Raw genomic sequence first — 19,913 nt, 5'->3', positions numbered from 1 at the left:
TCAATTGAGGTCAGCAATGTTCCACCTACTCATGTAGTCGCGAGCGGTCTGACCTGACCCAACTTCTAAGAACCCAATGTAACCGTCTGGTCTTACGAGATACACAGCATCACGAATGAGCCCAGCTTTCGACATTGAGTCAGACCATTTGAACCTGTACAATTGTACGCCAGACTCAGACGACAACGCCGCGGTCTCCTCGCTCGCACTCCCATACACGTGCATAATCCAGCATAAACTCCTCAACGATTCATAGTTGTCGCTATCCCCGACCTCTACCCATGGCAATCTGGATCCAGCACCTTTTCCAGTTGACAGATCACTCTGAGGATGGCTGATTTGAATCTGAGAATTCTTCTTGAAAGCAAATGTTGGAATCCATGGCAATTCGAAAGCGAAAGGCAGGACATAGGGAAGCATGAAGGATCTTACGATGGTGCCCATGATTGTCCTTGACTGTACTAAAGTGAAAATGCGATCTGTCGAGTTGACCAGCTCAGTTGCGAACGCAGCGCGCTCTTGATGGTAGGTGTCCAGAATAGCGCGATCAGTCTTGCTTTTCAGACATGTTGCCAATTTCCATGCAAGATTACCTGCATCTCCGAGTCCTGTGTTCATGCCCTGGCCTCCAACGGGGCTATGAACATGCGCAGCATCACCCAGAAGAAAAACATTAAGATCTCGAAATTGAGACGCTACTCGATGATGGACTGAGTATGTCGAGAACCAGTTGACCTTCGTGATCCCAAGCTTGGTGTTGTTTTCCACTGCAGGCTGGATATCAGAGAAATCCAGATCATCTTCCTTCACATCTTCCGGAACCAAACCGAGAACACGATATCGTTGTTCGCCAGGCAGAGGGATCGCGATACAGAAGTCGCGTCCTGAGGCGAAAATATTGACATCTCCAGTGGGGATATGACCCTCGACGTTGACGTCAGATACGAAGAAACGTTGCTCGTATGTGCCCCCTTCGAATTTGATGCCAGAACTTTTACGTACAGTGCTTCTGGCACCATCGCAGCCAGCGACATAACTTGCGACTATACCCTCGTGCTCTCCGTCTTTACCGCGGACTCGCGCCACTGCGCCATGTTCGGTTTGGCGTAAGGACTCCAGTGATGTGCTTCGCTCGATGGTGATGCCAGCCGAGCTGAGATGGTCTATCAGGACTCGTTCCTGAATGTCTTGAGGAAGGAACAATATAAAGGGGAAAGGGCTGAGTCCAGTTCCCACATTGCCGAATTTCAATGAGCCTTTAATTTGACCCTGCTGGGCGATGGTGACATTTTCGAGTTTCGATCCGTGTGAGATGATATCTTCCGCGATACCAAGAGACTGATACATCTCGAGCGTTCTTGCATGGACAATGATGGCTCGTGAAGTTGTGCCAGGACCAGAAGCTTGGTCGATGATCCTGAAGGAGACTCCCAGTCGGCTGAGCCAGAGTGCAAGACATAGCCCAGTTGGGCCAGCACCAACGATGAGAACTGGGTTGGAAGTCATTTCGTCCAGTAATTCGGGGCAATGGCGATGCAGCGCACGAAGCATCTGACGACTGCCGGAAGAGGAGAACAGCTGCTCACAAGAAGAAGCAGCAGTTGCTTATCTACCATCAGTCATCCAGCCCAGCATTGAGACCGTTCACGGGCCGAGTAAGCGGTGATGTGGCATTAGTAAAAACCATGGTCGTGGCGAAACTTCTCAAGACATATTGACGACAACATGGATATCTTAATTGGTATAGGCAACGAGGACAAATCCTGCATCCGAGACGTTCCGACAGCCACTTGACCGCTTTGGGGTGCGTATACAGCGAGCGTTAGACTGCCTTCTTTCTGGTGACGCGGAGGAGAGAGTTTCAGAGGCATAAGGGCTTTCAAGCACGACTCGGCTTTTGATACCGCGACGATTCCGAAGCTCCGAAGCTCCGCTGTGAGGTATTCGACCACGACTTTTGGACAAGCGAGAAGGGGGTCTCGCGTCTACCATACGCGCTTGCTCCGATCTTCTGACCATATCTAGGCTAAGGTATGCAGATGTTGCATACAACATCAACGCGATGTATGGCTCTTCAGTTACCGGCACTACGCAATCCTGAATGGTTGAAAATAAGAGCATCTCTCTGATACATAATAGTACATGCGTTACTACATTACGAAAACATTGACATACAGCCCGATATCGAGGACGTTGGCTACTTAGGCGGCGCCGCATGCGACACCGAGACTGCCGAGCTATACAGATGATCAGCACACGTCTCTGAACTGCATATAAAGAGCAACTTACCAGCGAAGTGACACAGCACTCAGCAGTCTTGCCACCACTGGAGCAGTATGCGGTGAAGTCATCAGTGGTTGTGACAGTGTTTGGGACTGCCAATAGTCACATCAGTATGCTGAGATACACAAAGAGGAGGTCCGAGAAGGGTAAGACACACCAGAGGAACAGGTGAGGTCGGCAAGACCAAGAACATCAGTGCCACAGCACATGGGTGTGTCGAGAGGGCCGCAAAGAGCCGATGCTCGCTTCTCGACAACTGCTGTGCGACGTTCCATCTTGGGGGTTGATGCTGCAGAAGCGATGGTGGCAAGGGCGAGGATGCTGGTGAAGAACTTCATTGTGTTGGATGTATGTTGGTCAGGTTGATGCGAGGAGTGTTGTCTTGTGAGTATGGGTAAGGAGAAAGAGATTGTTGGTGTTCTGCTGAGTCCTTGCGACCAGACGACCATACTTATACCCATCTCTCATCTTCCTGTCGCTAACAAGCACCCCGGACGAAAGGCCATGACATTGGCAAATTGTTAACACTCTTCATTCTATCAGGACGATCGTACCTGAGAGCCTTCGATGGTCTTCTCTCCCAGTATACCTTGCGAAGATAGTCCCCACCATACGTAACAGCGCTCTTACGACCGAAAGAGACGGGCTAAAGTTGAATTACTATCTGTTGATAGACGATCATGACAACGATCTTCGCAGCGAAAACCATCTATGGTGGCCGAGATACGCGGAGATACTGGAGCTCGAACATCTGGCCAGAGGATTGTCAGACAGATTGCCCATATTCTCCTCTTCTAACGACGATCGTAAGGGGACTTCTGGCACTGCTATCATCTCGCGTATCTTGCGAGGGGTTTAGCGGATGCCTCTCGAACCGGGGTTATGGGGACGAAGCTCACGCGATCTTCTGGTTCCGTGGTGCCGACAAGTAGATCTCTACATTTATCTCCACCATCAATAGAGCTTATACAGTCCCATCGGTCTTATCTACACGGACGTGCCTAACGTACCGGCAGATCATTGAACATTACGCACGAGAGATAGACGAGAATGTGGAGAAGCTTCGACAGAGCCGTTGAGGCTCGCTTACTTGCTCTGCCCTCGTGCACAAAATCACTTTTTCCAATGCGATTGATTCATCATAGATGCTTGCCTCAACTATGGAAACTCTGATAGAGGTCAACATGTTTGTTTTCGTAATGGCAGCGGTTCTGGCCTAGCCATCAAAGTGTGATGATTTTCGAAAAGCAGTGCGTAGGAGGAAGTGCTATTTCCGAGATCGTATCCGAAACAGCCAGATAGGATGTTCTCAACAGACACCCCGGACGTTATGATAGAGGATGCATACGGATGTCATCGAAAGCTGATCTTCAATGTGACGCCGTTGTTCCTGCCCGCGAAACCTACAGTTGCTGCCTAGTGCTATAACCATCCCTTGAATCTCTCTTCTAGAACGATCACATAATTGAACATCATTACATAAACACCAGTATGCCCGGCATGAACAGAGCACAGTTCCTGGAGAAGTTTGTATATGCAGTTGAGAAAGACCTTGACGTCAATGGCAGTACTGCATCATGGGCGGCCTCTGACCAGAAGCCAGCTCATCGGTTTTGGGGTGAAGAAGACTACAAGATCGAGGTTCCACATGGCGATAACACTCAATATGGTACAACGTTATCTGCACTTAGCCCTGATAAGAAGTTCATTGCGACCTCGAGTGGAGCAATGGTTAGCATATTCAACATCGAAACAAAAGAATGTTGCTTGACGTTCAAGGGACTTGTAAAGTCCGCGATTGGGATCGATTTCATTCCAGTACTGACCAATGCTGGAGGATATTCTCTTATGATAGCGACCGCCAATCAGCCAGAAGATGATTCGGATCTTCTTTTCCTGGAGCTGGATCGAGATGGCCGGAAGGTCCAGCAGCCACAGCTTCTAGATGTTGATGAATTACTAGAAAAGTCCTTGGAGCCAATCATAACATCAACACACGATTTGCTTGGTCCTTCCGCGATACCACAGCTCTTGAAAACCATTCGTGCGGACTACAGAAATGCACTCAACAAGCTACAGTCTACACTAGAGTCCAAGTGCCTACCTCGAATAACAGACGACCTCGGCTTTTATTGTGCAACCCCTTTCAGCTCGGATGGAAAGCTCTTATTGTTTCGCATCGACAACAGAAAGTCCCATGAGGAAAGCTCGAACCACGTGCCAATAAAGTCCACTAAAGGATTGGTGGTTTATGACCTTGTCAACGACGTGCGGAAACATATTCTGCGCCATCATACAGATACAATTTCGTGGGCAGGCTTTAGTCCAGATGATCAGAATATCGCCACCGCATCATTTGATGGCACCTTTCGCATCTATGATACTACTACCGGGAAATGCAAGCATGTCATTGGACCTATGGGAGGACAAGGTTCGAGAGGTCAATGGTCTCCGAATTCGAAGCATGTCCTGTTCACCGGTTGCAAGAAGAAAACTCTTGAGGACCAAACCGTCAAACAGACCATGTTTGTCACCGTTTACTCTGCCGAGACTGGACAAGAGGTTGCAGACCTCACACACGACGACACCTATAAGAGGGTGCTTAGCGTAGCCTGGTCTTTGAGAGATGAGATTGCGATAAACTCTGAAGCGAAGCTCTTGATTTGGAATCCGTTCAACGATACGATCAAAACTTCGTTCGTCCTCGAGATCGAAGATCGTATGATGAGAGCCTTTGCACGTAGCATTAGAGTCAAATGGTTAGAAGAAGGAAGGGTCTTACTCCTCAAGAGTAGTGACGGCACAATCGAAATGTGGGACCAAGACAAGAATGTCAAATGGAGGTTGGAGAAACCTGCGGGAATTGGTATGATCAGATCTGCTTATGGAGAACACTGGCTTGAGCAGTCTAGGACTTTGATCAGTCTGGATATGGATGGGTATTTGAGATTCTACAACTTGTAAAGACGTTACAAGGTCATTGTATCGTACGGCGGTATATTGCATACTTTGCGAATTTTTGCGCAGCGATAATACGAGCCTCTAACCAGCTGTAGTTCAAGCCTGAGGCAGATCTCTCGAGAAACGAAGTCTTCCCAACAAGGAAGGCATAAACGCTGGGAAGCCAGATTTGGAAGATCCGAAAAGCGGGGTGGATCATCTTGACCCCACCTGGGCTCTTCTGGCAGCTGACAAACGCTATCGTGACGTTTGGTACATCTCTGCCGCCAGTTCCTTCACCACGCTCATCTGCAGCATCATCTAGCAATTTGAATCAATTACATCATGACCAACAGCACGGCATACGTACAACGCGAACGCGATGGCAAGCAAACCTTGGTCAAGGATGATGTCCAACTGCCTGAGCGTGCAGCACATCAAAGTCTTGTGAAAGTTCAGTACGTTGCTCAGAACCCCACTGACAGTATGTGGTACCTCGGACCGACGATGAAAGCCTTCGCTAAGATTGTTCAGTCCAGACACTCGACTCCAATGCATTCGGCGACGGAACAGTCCTCGGCTGTGATTTTGTCGGTACCGTAGAAGAGACCGGTAAAGATACCAAAAACCTCGAGAAAGGAGATGTGGTCGCTGGTCTCATCTGGGGTGGTGAGATCAAAGGTCTCGGAGCCTACGGAAGCCACACATTCGTGGATGATCGCATCAGTTTCAAAGTCCCTGATGGTGTGAAGATGGAAGACGCTGCAACTCTTCCGCTTGCTTCGTGTACTGCCTGGCTGGCCATGTTTTCCAAGGATTGTTTGGCAATCCCTAAGAAGAATGCAAAGACAAGCATCTTGATCTGGGGTGGAAGCTGTGAGTGTGGAAGATAGCACCTCGCTTGAGCAGAACTGACAAGTACCACAGCGAGTGTCGGATCTTATGCCATTCAAGAGGCTGCCATGTATGGCTTTAACATTATCACAACCTGCAGTCCACAAAACTTTGATCTGGTCAAGAAGCTGGGAGCCGCCCACGCCTTTGACTACAATGATTCTGCTGTTGTTGAGGATATCAAAAAGGCGGCGCCCGATCTTGAGTACACGTTCGACACCATCGGTTCAAGGGACTCTTCTGCACAAGCCTCGAAGGCGATCAGGTCTGGGGGTGGTACCCTTTGCACTGTTCGCCCTGGCAAGGCAAACACCGAGGACGTCGCCAAACACGTCAAAATCACCGACGTCCTGGTCTGGACTGCTTTCCTCAAGGATCACCAATACAAGGAGTTCAAGTGGCCCGTGAGTCTCAATAAATTCACAACACATTCAGATGATACTGACAACATACTCGCAGGCTTCCATTGATGACCACGAGCTATCAGCCGAACTATTCGAGAAACTCCCAGCTTATTTAGAGCAAGGAAAGATCAAGCCAAACAATGTCAAGCTGTTTGATAGTCTGGATTCCATTCACGACGGCTTTGCCATGCACCGAGAAGGCAAGATTTCTTCTTTCAAGATTGTATACAAGGTATAGGCGAACATCGGTGCTGTCTCGCGACTCCAGATATAGTCACTGCATCAAAATAGAGCTGTCAAAATGCAAAATCCTTTCCGATGTGGGAGAGCACGCAAGTGGAAAGACAGAGCTTAGTTGCTCCCAGTACATGAGCTTGTCAAGCAGAAAACATTAAGCCCTTCAACAGCGTGATCTTAATACTTGATATGCTGGAGGAAGTTTTGTATGCATCGATACTCGCCCAGGATTTACTCCGATACATACTACCGGGCTCCTGAACATGCCCGTCCCGCCTAGTCCCACGTGTCTGTACAACGAACGAGGCAAGCAGAGTGAGTGGCCGCACCAAGTATCGGTACGATGTACCCACCATAGCGAAGCAGTACATGAGGTCCTCCTGGCCCCGACCCTGAAGGACCCCCATCGATCGAACCATTGCGCACTATATATGGCACATCGCGGACGTGAAGCACGAAGAACTCATACCTCGTAGCAGTCAGTCATCGAAAGACATGCACGGGCAGCACCGACGTCAGATGCCGGGCTGTGAATCAATTGAACAGCGTCTCCCGCCAGCAGTCGAAAGGGGTTGAATTAGTACGGATGTGTTGCACGATGAATCACCACAGCACGTCAATCACAAAGCATAGGCACGTAGAAAGAGAAACACCAGTGAACCCGTCTCGTTATTATTGCTGTGCCCGTCTATTCTAACAAATCATTCTCTCTCGGTCTCATCGTGCTCAAACCGTGCCCCTGTGTCTTGCAACATCAGGGGTGGCGGGAGAGGAGGGGGGCAGCAGAGAATGGGGAGGGGCGAAAGAGGATGGTGAGGAGGCGGCGGAGCTATAGACGATGGTTAGAGACCCGGTATATGTTGGTCGAGTTGCTCGTTATACGTACAGGGGCGATCACTGACGGCCGCCGGGTATGACAGGCCCAGCGCCGTAGACGATGCCAAACTAGGCATCGACGAAGTAGCCCGGAATCTCTTCTCTCTCCCCATCGAGACCCCACGTCCACATTGGCACACGCACGACAGGGCCGGGAGCAGTAACAGGTGGTGGTGGTGGTGGTGGTGGTGGTGGTGGTGGAGGAGGAGGAGGGACCACGGCCACTGGACCCGCGAGGGGAGCCACTGTGCCAGGAAGGAGAAGAGGCCCGGGTGCGGCGGCGGCAGGAGGCGGGGCAGCACCAGCACCAGCAGCGAAGTGGGAGAATGTGCCGGGAGGGGCGACATAACCTCCGCCTCTACGCTCGACTGCCAAAGCCGCATTGATGGCCCTGGCGGTGCGTTCCTCGGCCAGAGAAATTGTACGTCCTTGGTGCAGGGAGGCGTGGTGGCCGCGGAGTCTAGCCCTGCTTTCTATCAGTATACGTGACTGGTCCTCTCAGCAGTCATGACCTACGGGGTATAGAAGTGCGCTTGTGCACACGTACTACATCTATAGGGGAGGTCGTGCACCTTGAGGTGCTCCGACAGGTAGTCGACAGCGAGGGGGCAACGAGTGCAGGGGAAGGCCATTTTGATGTCTTGGTGACCTGCGTGCGCCGAGAATTGGAGAGGTGAGCGACATGAGTGTGCGCAGCTATCGATACGCAGACGCTAGTGGTATGCTTGGCTATACCAGTGACTGGCGTCGGCGATTGGCGTTGACCGACACCGGAGTGAAGAAGCACTACTCCCTGCTAGCCTACAGCAGCCTCTGGTTCTTCTCAACATTAACCCCAAGAGGATACTCCAGCAGCGTAGTCAAAGGTATGTCGAATCTGTGCATTGCTCCATGATAGCCAGGCCACTGACAGAGAGCAGACACGACTCTCTCTCCACCGTCAAGTACGTGATCGACCGCACGCGTAGCAATGCAGAGAGTATTGGTGTACAGCAGCCTCATCGGGTAGAGTATTAAGTTCCCCATCTCTCGACGACAGCGTCAAGAAGATCGAATTGGTCTTTGCATCTCCACAGCTCCCTGATTAGCTGGGACATCATCTATGAGACGAGGAACTGATTCGACAATGGCCCCAGGCATCTTGTCTCTCGACGACAGCATCCAGGATCTCAAATTGGTTCTTGCATTTTGACACCTGGTCACACTGGGCTGCTGCACCACACGAGATGAGCAATGAGTCTGCAAAGGCCCCCGGCATGTTGCTTCTCCAAGAAAGAGTCCAGGAAGTCGAATTGGTTTTTGCATTTTCACAACCCGTTGGATCGAGACAGCACGCCATCCGAGATGAGAGACCGAGTCAAAAAGAGCCCCAAGCGTCATGTAGCTCACCAGCAACATGCAGAAAGTCGAATTGGTTCCTGCATTTTGATGGCCTTTAGGCCAGGCTACTATGGCATCCGAGATGAGGTTCCAGGATCCAGTTTCAAGGCTGACATCGATCCAGATCGACAATCTTTGAAAGAATTACATTCAGGGTTTCATGGCGAGCTTGAGGGGCGTGACACCCAGACTGTTGCAATGATGACAATGTTGATGATGGAGGAAAGAGCAAGAGGATGTTTGTTGGTCGAATAAGCGCAGGTCTATCGTGCACGGTCCACTCGCACGCAGTTCGGCTAATCGCAGTGTATCCGTCTCTTGAACGGCAGGTATAGCCGACTATCACAAGGCTGGAACATTCAATCAGCACGGAAGTCATTGTATGGCCAGCATACAGGTCAGAGACTGATGGGATAATGATACAGATGTGTATTCAAGAGGCTCTGATATGGTTTACTATGTAGGTACAGGAGCGAGAGTGTATGTTTCTCGAAACTAGATTCTATACAGCAGCCTTATCACATGCCTGTGCTGGTGCCGAGCTTGTATCCACCAGTGTTCATGATGTCGATGGCAGCAACCTTTTCGTGCTTTTCGCTGTTCATGGCATGGTCACCTCCTTCCATCAAGCCCAACTCAGTGTAAATTCTGTCCAGTCTTGCGCGATCGTCGGCAGCGTTACCAGCTTCGTCACCAAAGACCTCGTCCATCTCTTCAAGAGTCAGACCCTTGGTCTCAGGGACCATGAAGAAGATGAATGCGGCGGCCAAGAAACAGATGAGGCCGAAGAAGATGAATGTGCCGTAGTTCATGGAGGCAACCATGTCAGGTGTGGCTTGACCGATAGCAAAGTTGTTGAGCCAATTGGAAGAAGCACCGATAGAGATACCCTTTGCACGAACACCGAGAGGGAAGACTTCGGCGACAAGAACCCATGCGCCAGGCTAGGAATAGTCAGTATACCGAAAGCAGTGGCGGAATCGGAATTGCAAACTTACTCCCCAAGAATATCCGAAGTTGATCTGGTAGATCCAAACGAAAACAACAGCAACCCATCCAGCGGCAGCCCTTCCTTCCCAATTGGTGGGACCAAAGGCACCATAAAGGGAAGCAACGATAATGTGCGAGACTCCCATTCCGATGGCACCGGCGATGAGAACAGGCTTGCGGCCCAATTGATCGATGTATAGGACAGCAGGGATAGTAGCGAGCATGAGCAGGATACCACCTACTCCACTGGCAAGAAGGGAAGTAGTGTTGCCAGTAAGGCCCAAATCTTGGAAGATGAAAGCAGCGTAGTACAAGATAGCGTTAATGCCAGACCCTGTACATCGGTCAGTAAGAAAGTCTTGTGCAATCGGGTATCTCAAAAGATTATACTAACACTGCTGGAAAACCATTGTGAAGACAGCGACGAAGACTCTCTTACGAAGCGATTTGTTGGTGAAGAGACTGGCGTAGTCGTAGAAACCAAGCTTAAAGTTGTCCATGAAACTGCCCGACTGGAATTGGGGGAACTTTGCTCTTGATCTGTCGACTTCGAACATGTGCTGGGCCTTGATTTCGAGAAATTCAAGTTGTACGATCTCGCTCTCTTTGGGGGCCCTCCTGAGGTTGGCAAGAATATTCAAAGCTTCATCATCACGATCGTTCGATACGAGCCAGCGAGGACTGTGGTCATGTCAGCGGTTGACTCGTCATAGGATATGTTCTAACCATTACCTCTGGGGCAGCCACATGATACCGACGCCAAGGATGATGGCGGGCAAAAGTTGAATACAGATAGGGACCAGCCATGCAGCGTTCGACTGGCCAGCACCTGTGCCGCCGATGTAGTTGGTACCGTAGCCTAGTCACACAAATCAGTCGATTTAGACGATGGGCCGAACAAGTGGACAAACCAATCCAGTAACTGATCATGATACCAGTGCAGATGGCGAGTTGTTGAAGCGAGACGAGCGAACCTCTGATCTCGGCGGGCGCAAGCTCAGCGTTGTAGCTGCAGTGATGATTAGCCGCATTACCAGTCGAGAGAAATTTCTCAACTTACAGAGGAACGATCATGGAGAGGATACCAACTCCAAGACCAGTAACAAATCGACCACCATAGATGTAGTCGACATTCGTGGCACAAGCCTGAACAATGACGCCGATGACGAAGACACCAACACCAATCTGAGTTGCGATCTTACGACCAAACTTGTCGGCGTTGTATCCGTTGATCAGTACACCTACCCAGGCCCCGAGTTCGAGAATACTGTTCACATCAGCCAAAGGACAGACCTCAGATGTAGCGAGAGGCTTACGCAGTCAGGAGACCTCTAGTAGTGGTGTTTTTGATAGATTCTGGGTTGACAGTTGTCTTGAAAGATGACATGTTCAGGACTTGCCCGAACATTCCTTGGTTGTCTTTGATAATAACGTCAGCAAGTGCAGGACCAACACTTGAAAGGCTTCAAACTCACATCCATATACAAATCCACCGAGCGAAGCAAAGACCGCAAGAAGGAAGATACGTGAGTTTTGCATGAGACCCTTGATACCTGACGGACCAGCGAACTGAGCTCGTCGCTTGGACAAAGCGTCATGGCCTCCACCTGTTGAAGTATGCATATTTGACAGGTATTGATGATATTACCAGAGAGGTTGATGATAGTCGTACGAAAATCGATCTGTCTGGGGAGAAGTGGAGAAGCTCCAAAGGTCTTATACTCGAGTCGTACCAAAAGCAGAGCCAGGTACCTGGATCTACGGCACTTACAACATGGTCAGAGGGTGGTGTATGCACAGGTCAGGCTGATTAGCCGCCAGTGTCCTACCACGCGTGTGACTAGCATACATTTGTATTTAGCCGCCGGTTGTTGGCTTGATCTTGCAGCTCCTGCTGGTTCAAGGAGATGGACATTTTGAGACTATGCGGGGATTGCTGCGGAGGAGCGCGGAGGTGGTGTAGGAGGCGGTTACCCGTACCTATCAGGTGCATTCGGGTCAGACGTCCAGGGTGCAGATTACAGGCTCAGTCGATTTTAGCCTGAGAGCAAATGAAGGATTACTGTGGAGTGCGATCGGGACATGGAAAGTGCATCTTGAACTGGACTGTGATTTGTAAACACTTGACCGGCAAACTCTCCGTACTAAATGACGGTCAAAGATAATTTCAAGAAGTCTGCATTGCGGTCTAGATGTGGGGAGTGAGATATTGCACCAGATGCGTAGAAGGAAAACATGCATCTACGACATATTTTGGGCCAAGCTTTGTGGCGTCCAACTTCTCGAAGCAAGCCTTGCAAGCATTTCCACAACACAATCCCGAGCGTTGATGATGGCGTGAAGTTTGCAGATGCATCACACTCAAGTCAACATGGGCGTTCAGCCTCAAATGCTGAGACACATGATGAGATGTTGATGTTGTGAAGTGATCCGAGCTATCCACACGACAGATGTATCAAGTACCTCGACCCGCGCGGCTTGGGTGATGTGATACGACAGCAGAGACGTTCCGAGCGATGAACTGCGTGCCGCATCATGTCATTTGAGCCTGTTTTGAGATGCCACGGCGATGGGGCTTGCTAGCAATTGTCGACAGTTGTAGACCAGGCAGCGAAGATTGGAAGTCTCGCTGTTTGGCTCTCCTGAAAGCGTGCAAGCTGTGGCTCTGTTCGCGTCTCGACCTTCATCTCTGGACGGTTAATACGTGACCCGACTACAGTGCTCTTTCTTGTCCGCTCTCGCCCGGAGGACTGGATGTCGATGATAGAACACAACATGACTGGCAGAATGAATGCTCGACGCAACGACTATTATAATGCATGAAATTCACCCGTGTCAGATCTCGAGGGGACCACCCTGGCTCAAAACAGCAGTTCTGGATGTCGCTCAACTTTCTCCTGTCTGAACGTCGGCACAATGGACAGCGAGTCCTTGGGAGCTTTGATCGTATCAAGTGCTCGATTGGCAGATAACACTGGGCTACCAGGGGCAAGTGTGGTTGAGACCAGCATCGTTACAGGTCTGAAATAACCTTGACTACGTCGCCATAATCCTGGGTCCAATAAACGACACGTTCTCCTCTCGTGCGTTTGTGTACGCCCCCGCCGATATGGTTTATCTCAACTCCAATTCTAGTCAGTGTATCAGCTAGATCTCGTTGACTACTGCCCATGGGATCATCCCTGATGCAAATGCCCACATCTGCAGCAAGCAGAGCCTCAAGATCAGTAGCGGAATCTCCAATGTAGACCACCACTTCTCCATCCACGTCCTCTGGTTTCCTCTCTGGAGAAGAAGTGTCAAGAAATCGACCGCATGGAGTTGGCATATTGGCCAACTTGTCTGCTGAGGTGCGAATACCGGTGCTAGAGTCTTTAGATAGCTTGCCGTCGCTGCCCCCCGGAAGATCAAGGTTGGAGATCTCGTTCGCGTTGATTTGCATGTTCTCGACATACGCACTTAGCGTATCCCTGTGCTCCAGTGTAACCTGCGAGGATGCGGAAAGCAGAGATTGGCGGATGAAGCGAGCGCTCCAGTTGACGCTCAAGATACTGATCTTGTTGATAGGATCGGTCAGGACAATTTGAAAGAGGCTGTCCCAATGACTGCGAAGCCGCAAGTCATCGTGTTGAATGGCGCTTGCAGCAATATGATCGACGTGACTGGCCTTGACACCTTTGAAGACGCCGCTTGACTCAACGCGACGGACGCTCTTGTCCTCGATGGGTGCCAGACTAGCCAACCATTGTCGCTCCTGGTCTATTGTTGTTCTGGCCGCTGAATGGGGATAGTATTGGGTAGCATGCTCGGTGTAGTCATCCATGTAGCCTGTCACAAAGTCCGACCAGGGTGGCAGAGATTTGGAAGAGTTGGCATAATATGCTATGCTACCAACAAGAGACAGCGAATCTTTACATGTCAATGTGCCATCCCAATCGAAAATAAGGTGAATCGGGCGTCGCATCTTTGTGATGGTGTTGCCGGACATTCGGAACAGAAAGAAACAAGCGATTGTTATTCTATCCTAGGCTTCAGCATATGGTCGCGTACCTGGTCTGGAGCCATCACAATGTGAGGAGTGATATGCACATGAGATGTGGCTCACTATCATACGACTTACACCAAACTTGACAGGACCAGTCTCCGACAAGCAAACATTCGGTTGGCTGATGGAAGCAACGGAGATGAATCATGGATGGAAGAACAACGCACAGACGTTTTAGATGACGCTTTCACTTTGGCGGCGTTCGGGAGCGGCGCATTGAGCCTCATCCCATTTGACTTGACAAAGGAGGGCAAGAAAGATGTTGACGGTAGCGATAATCCAGGGTCTTGGGGAAGTGGGTTGTGTCCTTTGACGTAACATAGACATAGCATATACATCATCGACGACGAACGCAAATGCCCGCCGCCGTGCTTAAACCACGCATGCCAAAAGTGCAAGACATTATGGCGACCCACCCCACTCTCGACATGCCCAAGCACACCAAATATTTCCTGCGCACGCTCAAGACCTTCTTGCCGACTGCATATCAGAGCAATGACAGTAATCGCATGTCTCTCGCCTTCTTCACCCTGTCCGGACTCGATCTACTCGGGACCCTAGAACAAAACACGACAGAGGAGCAGCGGACAGACTACATCGACTGGATCTACTCCAACCAACACCCCAACGGTGGCTTCCGCGCTTTCCCTGGTGCCCATTTTGGAGATGCGAGGACAGAAGAGAACGAACACTGGGATCCTGCAAACCTGCCAGCCACCTTCTTTGCCTTGTGTTCGCTGCTTATCCTGAACGATGATCTGAGTAGAGTCAAGAGGAAGGAATCACTACAATGGCTCACAAGTCTACAACGACCTGATGGCAGTTTTGGAGAGACACTCGTCAAGGGCAAAATCAACGGTGGAACAGATTCAAGATTTGGATACTGTGCGACCGGTGTACGCTACATCCTACGAGGAACATTCGAGGGAGAAGTAGAGGGCTGTCCAGACATCGAGCTTGACAACTTTGTCACCTGTATCCGAAGCGCAGAGGTGAGTGACACCAGGAGAACCGGGGAAACCATACAGACGACATGACTAACACTCTCTTCGAATCAGACATATGACGGCGGCATTTCAGACGCCCCATACCACGAAGCCCACGCAGGCTTCACCTACTGCGCAATTGGGGCCCTCAGCAACATCGACCGCCTCCCTCCCAAAATCTCCGCCGTTCCCTCCGCTCCATCACCAAAAGCCTCCCTCACAAATCCTCCCCTGCTCATAAAATGGCTCGTCTCTCGTCAAACAGCCACAATATGCGAAGAAGACGACCTAGATACCTACGGCGACGAGACAGATACGGCAGAAACCTGCCACGATGCTCACAGTTTTGTCTTCCAAGATGAGTTTGTGAGTGAGCAGGGAAAGATGAACTATGAGGGCAGACCGAGTGTAAACTTCAGTCTTGATTGGACGGGTTTCAATGGGAGGTGTAACAAAATTGCCGATACTTGTTATGCTTTCTGGGTACATGGCTCTTTATCCGTAAGCCACTCCACCACTACCTCAATACCTCACTCCTACTGTATTGAACGACGTAAACTAACATCTCACAGATACTCGGACAATCACAATTACCTCGGACGCAATCTTTGAAACGATGGCTTCTTGAACGAACAGTACATCCACAACTCGGTGGCTTTGGCAAGATAGCTGGAGATCTTCCCGATCTCTATCATTCATATCTCGGTCTTGCTGCTTTGAGTCTTCTCGGCGAGGAAAAGTTGAAACCATTAGATGCGAGTTTGTGTCTGAGTGTAGAGGCAAAAGATAGACTAAAGAGCATTTGGAAGAGATGGGGGATTGAACAAAGAGCCGAGTGATATTGCATAGCGACAGCATCTTCTTGGTACGGGAATGTTGTCTTGTTAGCGCTGTCTAGAACGTCATCTACCATATCAACACCCACTCAAGTGCGTCCCCAGTGATATCTCGTGGTACCAATGTACTTTGCCCAAAGATATGCACCACCCCAGACAGCCGTGTCCAGTGTAAACTCCAACGCCAAACATAAGCCTATCTTGTTCGCTCTACTCATTCTTGTGATTGGCGATGGCGGCAACATTCCCACAGACATGCCGTCTGTAATACCCGACCTTGCCGCAGAAGACGAGGAAAACGCAGTCGCCAACCCACGTAGATGTAATGTCTCGAGCGGAAGCAGGAGAATGGCCCAAAAGAGGTAATCAAGATTCAAGGCCAGGAGATTCGATGGTAGCGTTGACAACTCTGTGACTCTATAGCGTGTCGCTGTGTGATGCTGTGGTCTTTCTGTTCTTCTTGTATGGTTGCGTACGCTCAACTCTGACGTCAGGTCTTGTATCGCTAACTCTTGGACGGTAGGTGCAGGTGCCCAGCCTAGAAGTTGCAACGTCTTGTCCCTGAGTCGCGAGAAGGGTGTCAAAAGATCGGTCTCCGAGGTTTCAGGCTGTGGTGGCAGAGTTGGCTTATGAGGTCCGAGAATACAGTTGTATTCGAATAGAGGGACATGGCCATATGCTGATGAGGCCGAATGTTGAGACAAGGACATTGTTAACCACATGACCGCTGGTGAACGTAAGAGTCCTCGCAACTCTAAGCCTCCATTGGTTTCCTCATTCAAGAAAGCCCATCGAAGAGGTGAAGAAGGCCTCCATGGTAACAGCCAGGATGCTGGTGGTAGAAGAGATGCTGAGGAGATGAGACCAAGCTGTTGTAAGCATGAAAAGGAGCTCAGAGAGTACACCGAAAGATGCAATAGGGCGTTCATGGCCTTGTAGCCATAGTTGACACATCTCAAAAGTAGGAAGCGTTTTTCGGTGCTGGCTTTGAGACGAATGACCTTCTTGCTGACCTTCAAAACTTGCTCACCCAGGTACCAGTCGGCAAAGGTGAGGAATAATTGTGAGATGACTTCTGGCAGTCCGCCGACCGTGAGAAACCGAATAGCGCCGAGCACTCCATTACCAGTCAAAGATTTCCACTCGCCCGATAGAACGTCTGTGAAGCTGAGATTTGACGAGACGAAGCCTACTTGTAGACGTCTTCGTAGACTCATCACCCACCAGGTCAAGATGTTTCGTAGAGTCTCTGCGGTCATCCTAATGAGCTCACCATAGTCGTCTTCTCCTTCTTTGATGATTCTCCATTCTTCATCCGTGAATTTGACCCGCTGAGTGTCATCAACGAGCTCCTCATCCAGCTGATCAATGATTTCATCCCTCTTTTCGCAGACGCCTACTGCTGCTAGAACTTGATTCTTGGCGGCTATCATAGCTTCGTTGTGGCGTATAGTGGCAGGACACATGGGCTCTCCTCGAGCATTATACTGTTGGCCAGTTGATCCTATGAATGGCGAAGGCCGTGCAGCATCCTCAAGAACTGGTTCGTACAGTGAGCGGCCCTTCAGTGAATGCTGTCAGCTTGGGGTCCAGACAACTCGTACAAGACATCCCTTAGAAACGACATTGACAAGTAGACTTGTTCCAGTACATTATTTCCAGGATGCACTTACCAAGGCCATGCGAGCGAGAAAAGCATCTCCACTCATCTTGCTGACTTATTATGACATTGGAGGATCTCTAATAAAGCGTCTGGTTCGAGGAGATACAAAATGCCACCTTCCTGCTTATAAAATGCTTCAACTTTCCACGTCAAATCAGGACAATCTGACTATCGTGTTGACTGAAGGTGGATGGAGGTGACTGCCAAAGTGGGAAGGCGGTGAAGCGTCGAGGCCCAAGCTTTGCTTCCGGCTTCGAGTCGCAGCGGGCAAAAAAGTTTAGGAAGAATTCTGGATTTTGCAAACGAAGGCCCATCATCCACGGCCAACACAGGAATGTCGAGCTTCTTCACCAAGCCCGCTTCTCTGAAGAGAAAGAGACCCGAAAGCGGCGCACCACGACCTCAACGTACCAACGATCGCTCAAATGCTCGTCCGACAAAGCGAAGAGAAACGCGCGACGACTCGGTCTCCGGCAGCGACTTTGAGGATGATGAGGATGTAGGCCCTCGCCCACCTGCTGATTCTGATGATGAATCGGACGAGTCTGAGTTTGAAGGCGAGGATGCGGCAGGAAGAAGGACACGGCTGGCAGAAAGATATCTCGAAAACACGCGACAACAGATCATCTCCGAAGGTTTCGACGCAAAGGACATCGATGCAGAGCTGCTAGCTGAGCGCATGGGCGAGCGTCTGAAAGAGGATTCCGCAGAGAGCAAAGGCAAAATCTACCGCTGGATCGCAGACGAATACGACTATCAAAACGCCCTCCACTCGCAGTTCCGTGCAGACTCGCAGTCTTTGACTGGTGTGGCCACATGCGCTCCCTACATTTACACCGTCTCCAAGGACATGACTCTAATCAAGTGGGAGATGCCCCAGCAAATCGACGCATCCTCAAAACACACACAAGCCACAAAGCCCAAGAAGCTCATCTACACCCGCGGTAACGGAAAGAGAGAGGACGATTTCGACTTCAAGCACCACACCGATGTCATTCTTTGCGTTGCTGCCTCTACAGACGGCAAGTTTGTCGCAACCGGTGGCAGAGACAGGAAGCTCATTGTCTGGGATGCTGCAACACTGAAACCGCTGAAGTTCTTCCACCACCACAGAGACGCCGTCACCTCGCTATGTTTCCGTCGCACTTCAAATCAACTCTACTCGGCCAGTAAGGACAGAACGATCAAGCTCTGGAGTCTGGACGAGCTGGCCTACGTCGAAACACTCTTCGGTCACCAAGACGAGGTCACTGATGTCGGTGCCTTGAACCAGGAGCTGTGTGTCACAGTAGGCGCCAGAGACAGAACGGCGAGATTCTGGAGAGTTGTGGAAGAGAGTCAGCTCGTCTTCCGTGGTGGCGGTAGCGGTGCCTCATCCAAGCAGAAGAGGGAGAATGCAGCAGCTGGTATTCCTCAGCCGCGTGAGTACCACGAAGGCTCGATCGATAGAGTCACTATGGTCGACGACGAGACGTTCGTCACTGGCTCAGACAACGGCACACTCTCATTATGGAACATTCAGAAGAAGAAGGCCATGTTCACTCTACCCCTCGCACACGGTCTGGACCCACCGCCGAACCCTGAAGATGTCAGCGCAGAAGCCGATCCTTCGGCAGATGCAAGCGTCTACACCGAACCACAGCCTCGATGGATCACCGCTCTTGCATGTGTACCGTTCAGCAACATTGTCATTAGCGGCAGTTGGGATGGTCAATTAAGAGCTTGGAAGATTACAGAGGACAGGAGGAGGTTGGAAGCATTGGGCCCTATCGGCTGTGTCGAGGACAACCAGCTGATCGACGCAGAAGCAATGTACATGGACAACTCAATACACGCTGTGCCAGAATCGAACAAGACGGTCAAGGGTGTCATCAACGACCTAGCCGTGTTCGAGCGTGGTGATAGAGGTAAAGATGGTTTGGCTATTGTTGCAGCAATCGGCAAGGAGCACAAGCTTGGCCGATGGATGCATGATGCTGGAAAGAACCACGCCATGCTTTTCCGTGTGTCAAAGAAGGTTGCTGACAACGACACAATAGAGGACGCTGAGGTAGCAGAGGATGAGTGATGTGTTGCATAAAAAGCGTTTCTGTACGATCTCTCATATACCCTTCTTGATCTGTACAAGAGAAGGAGCATTTTCCATTCATCAGATTATGACTGCAAAGTATCGTGACTCTTTCTTTTTGATATACAAGACGACCTGAACATCACAGTAACAGCTTAGTACCGAGCTTCTCCAGGCAGTTTTGATATTTCCACGAAAGGTGCTATAGCAAAGATCCAGCGCCGATCCAGTAATCTCCGATGTTGACCATACGAAAGCCATGTCTCTCTTTACGTACAGTGGACGGATTGATCGCTTTGTAAACTCCTCAC

At 50.3% G+C, this 19,913-nt stretch overlaps 10 protein-coding genes across 10 annotated transcripts; 4 read left to right on the top strand and 6 right to left on the bottom strand.

Annotated features, from left to right (window-relative positions):
- AUEXF2481DRAFT_27084 (uncharacterized protein) lies at positions 1-1,506 on the bottom strand (the record flags this gene model as incomplete). Its single annotated transcript, XM_013490781.1, has 1 exon — positions 1-1,506. The coding sequence occupies one exon, from the start codon at positions 1,504-1,506 to the stop codon at positions 1-3; it is 1,506 nt and encodes a 501-aa protein (XP_013346235.1).
- Positions 1,507-2,201: 695 nt separating this feature from the next.
- Positions 2,202-2,621, bottom strand: AUEXF2481DRAFT_2654 (uncharacterized protein; the record flags this gene model as incomplete). Its single annotated transcript, XM_013490666.1, has 3 exons — positions 2,202-2,237; positions 2,290-2,375; positions 2,441-2,621. The coding sequence occupies 3 exons, from the start codon at positions 2,619-2,621 to the stop codon at positions 2,202-2,204; spliced, it is 303 nt and encodes a 100-aa protein (XP_013346120.1).
- Positions 2,622-3,616: 995 nt separating this feature from the next.
- AUEXF2481DRAFT_541770 (uncharacterized protein) lies at positions 3,617-5,408 on the top strand. Its single transcript, XM_013491054.1, has one exon. The coding sequence runs from the start codon at positions 3,775-3,777 to the stop codon at positions 5,245-5,247; it is 1,473 nt and encodes a 490-aa protein (XP_013346508.1). The 5' UTR covers positions 3,617-3,774; the 3' UTR covers positions 5,248-5,408.
- Positions 5,409-5,472: 64 nt separating this feature from the next.
- Positions 5,473-6,932, top strand: AUEXF2481DRAFT_37251 (uncharacterized protein). Its single transcript, XM_013490849.1, has 4 exons — positions 5,473-5,707; positions 5,758-6,099; positions 6,151-6,521; positions 6,577-6,932. The coding sequence occupies exons 1-4, from the start codon at positions 5,569-5,571 to the stop codon at positions 6,757-6,759; spliced, it is 1,035 nt and encodes a 344-aa protein (XP_013346303.1). The 5' UTR covers positions 5,473-5,568; the 3' UTR covers positions 6,760-6,932.
- Positions 6,933-7,703: 771 nt separating this feature from the next.
- AUEXF2481DRAFT_2651 (uncharacterized protein) lies at positions 7,704-8,266 on the bottom strand (the record flags this gene model as incomplete). Its single annotated transcript, XM_013490665.1, has 2 exons — positions 7,704-8,100; positions 8,151-8,266. The coding sequence occupies 2 exons, from the start codon at positions 8,264-8,266 to the stop codon at positions 7,704-7,706; spliced, it is 513 nt and encodes a 170-aa protein (XP_013346119.1).
- Positions 8,267-9,425: 1,159 nt separating this feature from the next.
- On the bottom strand, positions 9,426-12,055 carry AUEXF2481DRAFT_105836 (uncharacterized protein). Its single transcript, XM_013491053.1, has 8 exons — positions 11,480-12,055; positions 11,321-11,423; positions 11,065-11,271; positions 10,916-11,013; positions 10,737-10,863; positions 10,399-10,685; positions 10,013-10,338; positions 9,426-9,958 (listed from the first exon to the last, which is right to left on the bottom strand). Exons 1-8 carry the CDS (start codon positions 11,625-11,627, stop codon positions 9,533-9,535), a joined length of 1,722 nt encoding a protein of 573 aa, XP_013346507.1. The 5' UTR covers positions 11,628-12,055; the 3' UTR covers positions 9,426-9,532.
- Positions 12,056-13,017: 962 nt separating this feature from the next.
- On the bottom strand, positions 13,018-13,992 carry AUEXF2481DRAFT_2649 (uncharacterized protein; the record flags this gene model as incomplete). The annotated part of the gene is made up of 1 exon (XM_013490664.1): positions 13,018-13,992. The coding sequence occupies one exon, from the start codon at positions 13,990-13,992 to the stop codon at positions 13,018-13,020; it is 975 nt and encodes a 324-aa protein (XP_013346118.1).
- Positions 13,993-14,453: 461 nt separating this feature from the next.
- AUEXF2481DRAFT_2648 (uncharacterized protein) lies at positions 14,454-15,874 on the top strand (the record flags this gene model as incomplete). The annotated part of the gene is made up of 3 exons (XM_013490663.1): positions 14,454-15,041; positions 15,108-15,536; positions 15,608-15,874. The coding sequence occupies 3 exons, from the start codon at positions 14,454-14,456 to the stop codon at positions 15,872-15,874; spliced, it is 1,284 nt and encodes a 427-aa protein (XP_013346117.1).
- Positions 15,875-15,960: 86 nt separating this feature from the next.
- Positions 15,961-17,580, bottom strand: AUEXF2481DRAFT_2647 (uncharacterized protein; the record flags this gene model as incomplete). The annotated part of the gene is made up of 2 exons (XM_013490662.1): positions 15,961-17,433; positions 17,545-17,580. The coding sequence occupies 2 exons, from the start codon at positions 17,578-17,580 to the stop codon at positions 15,961-15,963; spliced, it is 1,509 nt and encodes a 502-aa protein (XP_013346116.1).
- AUEXF2481DRAFT_541223 (uncharacterized protein) lies at positions 17,540-19,643 on the top strand. Its single transcript, XM_013491052.1, has one exon. The coding sequence runs from the start codon at positions 17,869-17,871 to the stop codon at positions 19,600-19,602; it is 1,734 nt and encodes a 577-aa protein (XP_013346506.1). The 5' UTR covers positions 17,540-17,868; the 3' UTR covers positions 19,603-19,643.
- The last annotated feature ends 270 nt before the right edge of the window (positions 19,644-19,913 follow it).

The sequence above is a fragment of the Aureobasidium subglaciale genome (assembly GCF_000721755.1).
Source record: "Aureobasidium subglaciale EXF-2481 unplaced genomic scaffold scaffold_4, whole genome shotgun sequence".
NCBI classification, from domain to species: Eukaryota; Fungi; Ascomycota; class Dothideomycetes; order Dothideales; family Saccotheciaceae; genus Aureobasidium; species Aureobasidium subglaciale.
This window is presented reverse-complemented; position numbering and strand designations above follow the sequence as displayed.

Excerpts from the sequence above, each read along its gene's own strand:
- AUEXF2481DRAFT_541770 (XM_013491054.1), top strand. The coding sequence starts at position 3,775 with ATGCCCGGCATGAACAGAGCACAGTTCCTGGAGAAGTTTGTATATGCA.
- AUEXF2481DRAFT_37251 (XM_013490849.1), top strand. The coding sequence starts at position 5,569 with ATGACCAACAGCACGGCATACGTACAACGCGAACGCGATGGCAAGCAA. Across the intron at positions 6,100-6,150 it reads CTTGATCTGGGGTGGAAGCT|CGAGTGTCGGATCTTATGCC; the intron begins GTGAGTGTGGAA and ends CAAGTACCACAG. Across the intron at positions 6,522-6,576 it reads ACAAGGAGTTCAAGTGGCCC|GCTTCCATTGATGACCACGA; the intron begins GTGAGTCTCAAT and ends ACATACTCGCAG.
- AUEXF2481DRAFT_105836 (XM_013491053.1), bottom strand. The coding sequence starts at position 11,627 with ATGCATACTTCAACAGGTGGAGGCCATGACGCTTTGTCCAAGCGACGA. Across the intron at positions 11,424-11,479 it reads CGGTGGATTTGTATATGGAT|ACAACCAAGGAATGTTCGGG; the intron begins GTGAGTTTGAAG and ends TTATTATCAAAG. Across the intron at positions 11,272-11,320 it reads ACTAGAGGTCTCCTGACTGC|TATTCTCGAACTCGGGGCCT; the intron begins GTAAGCCTCTCG and ends TGATGTGAACAG.
- AUEXF2481DRAFT_541223 (XM_013491052.1), top strand. The coding sequence starts at position 17,869 with ATGTCGAGCTTCTTCACCAAGCCCGCTTCTCTGAAGAGAAAGAGACCC.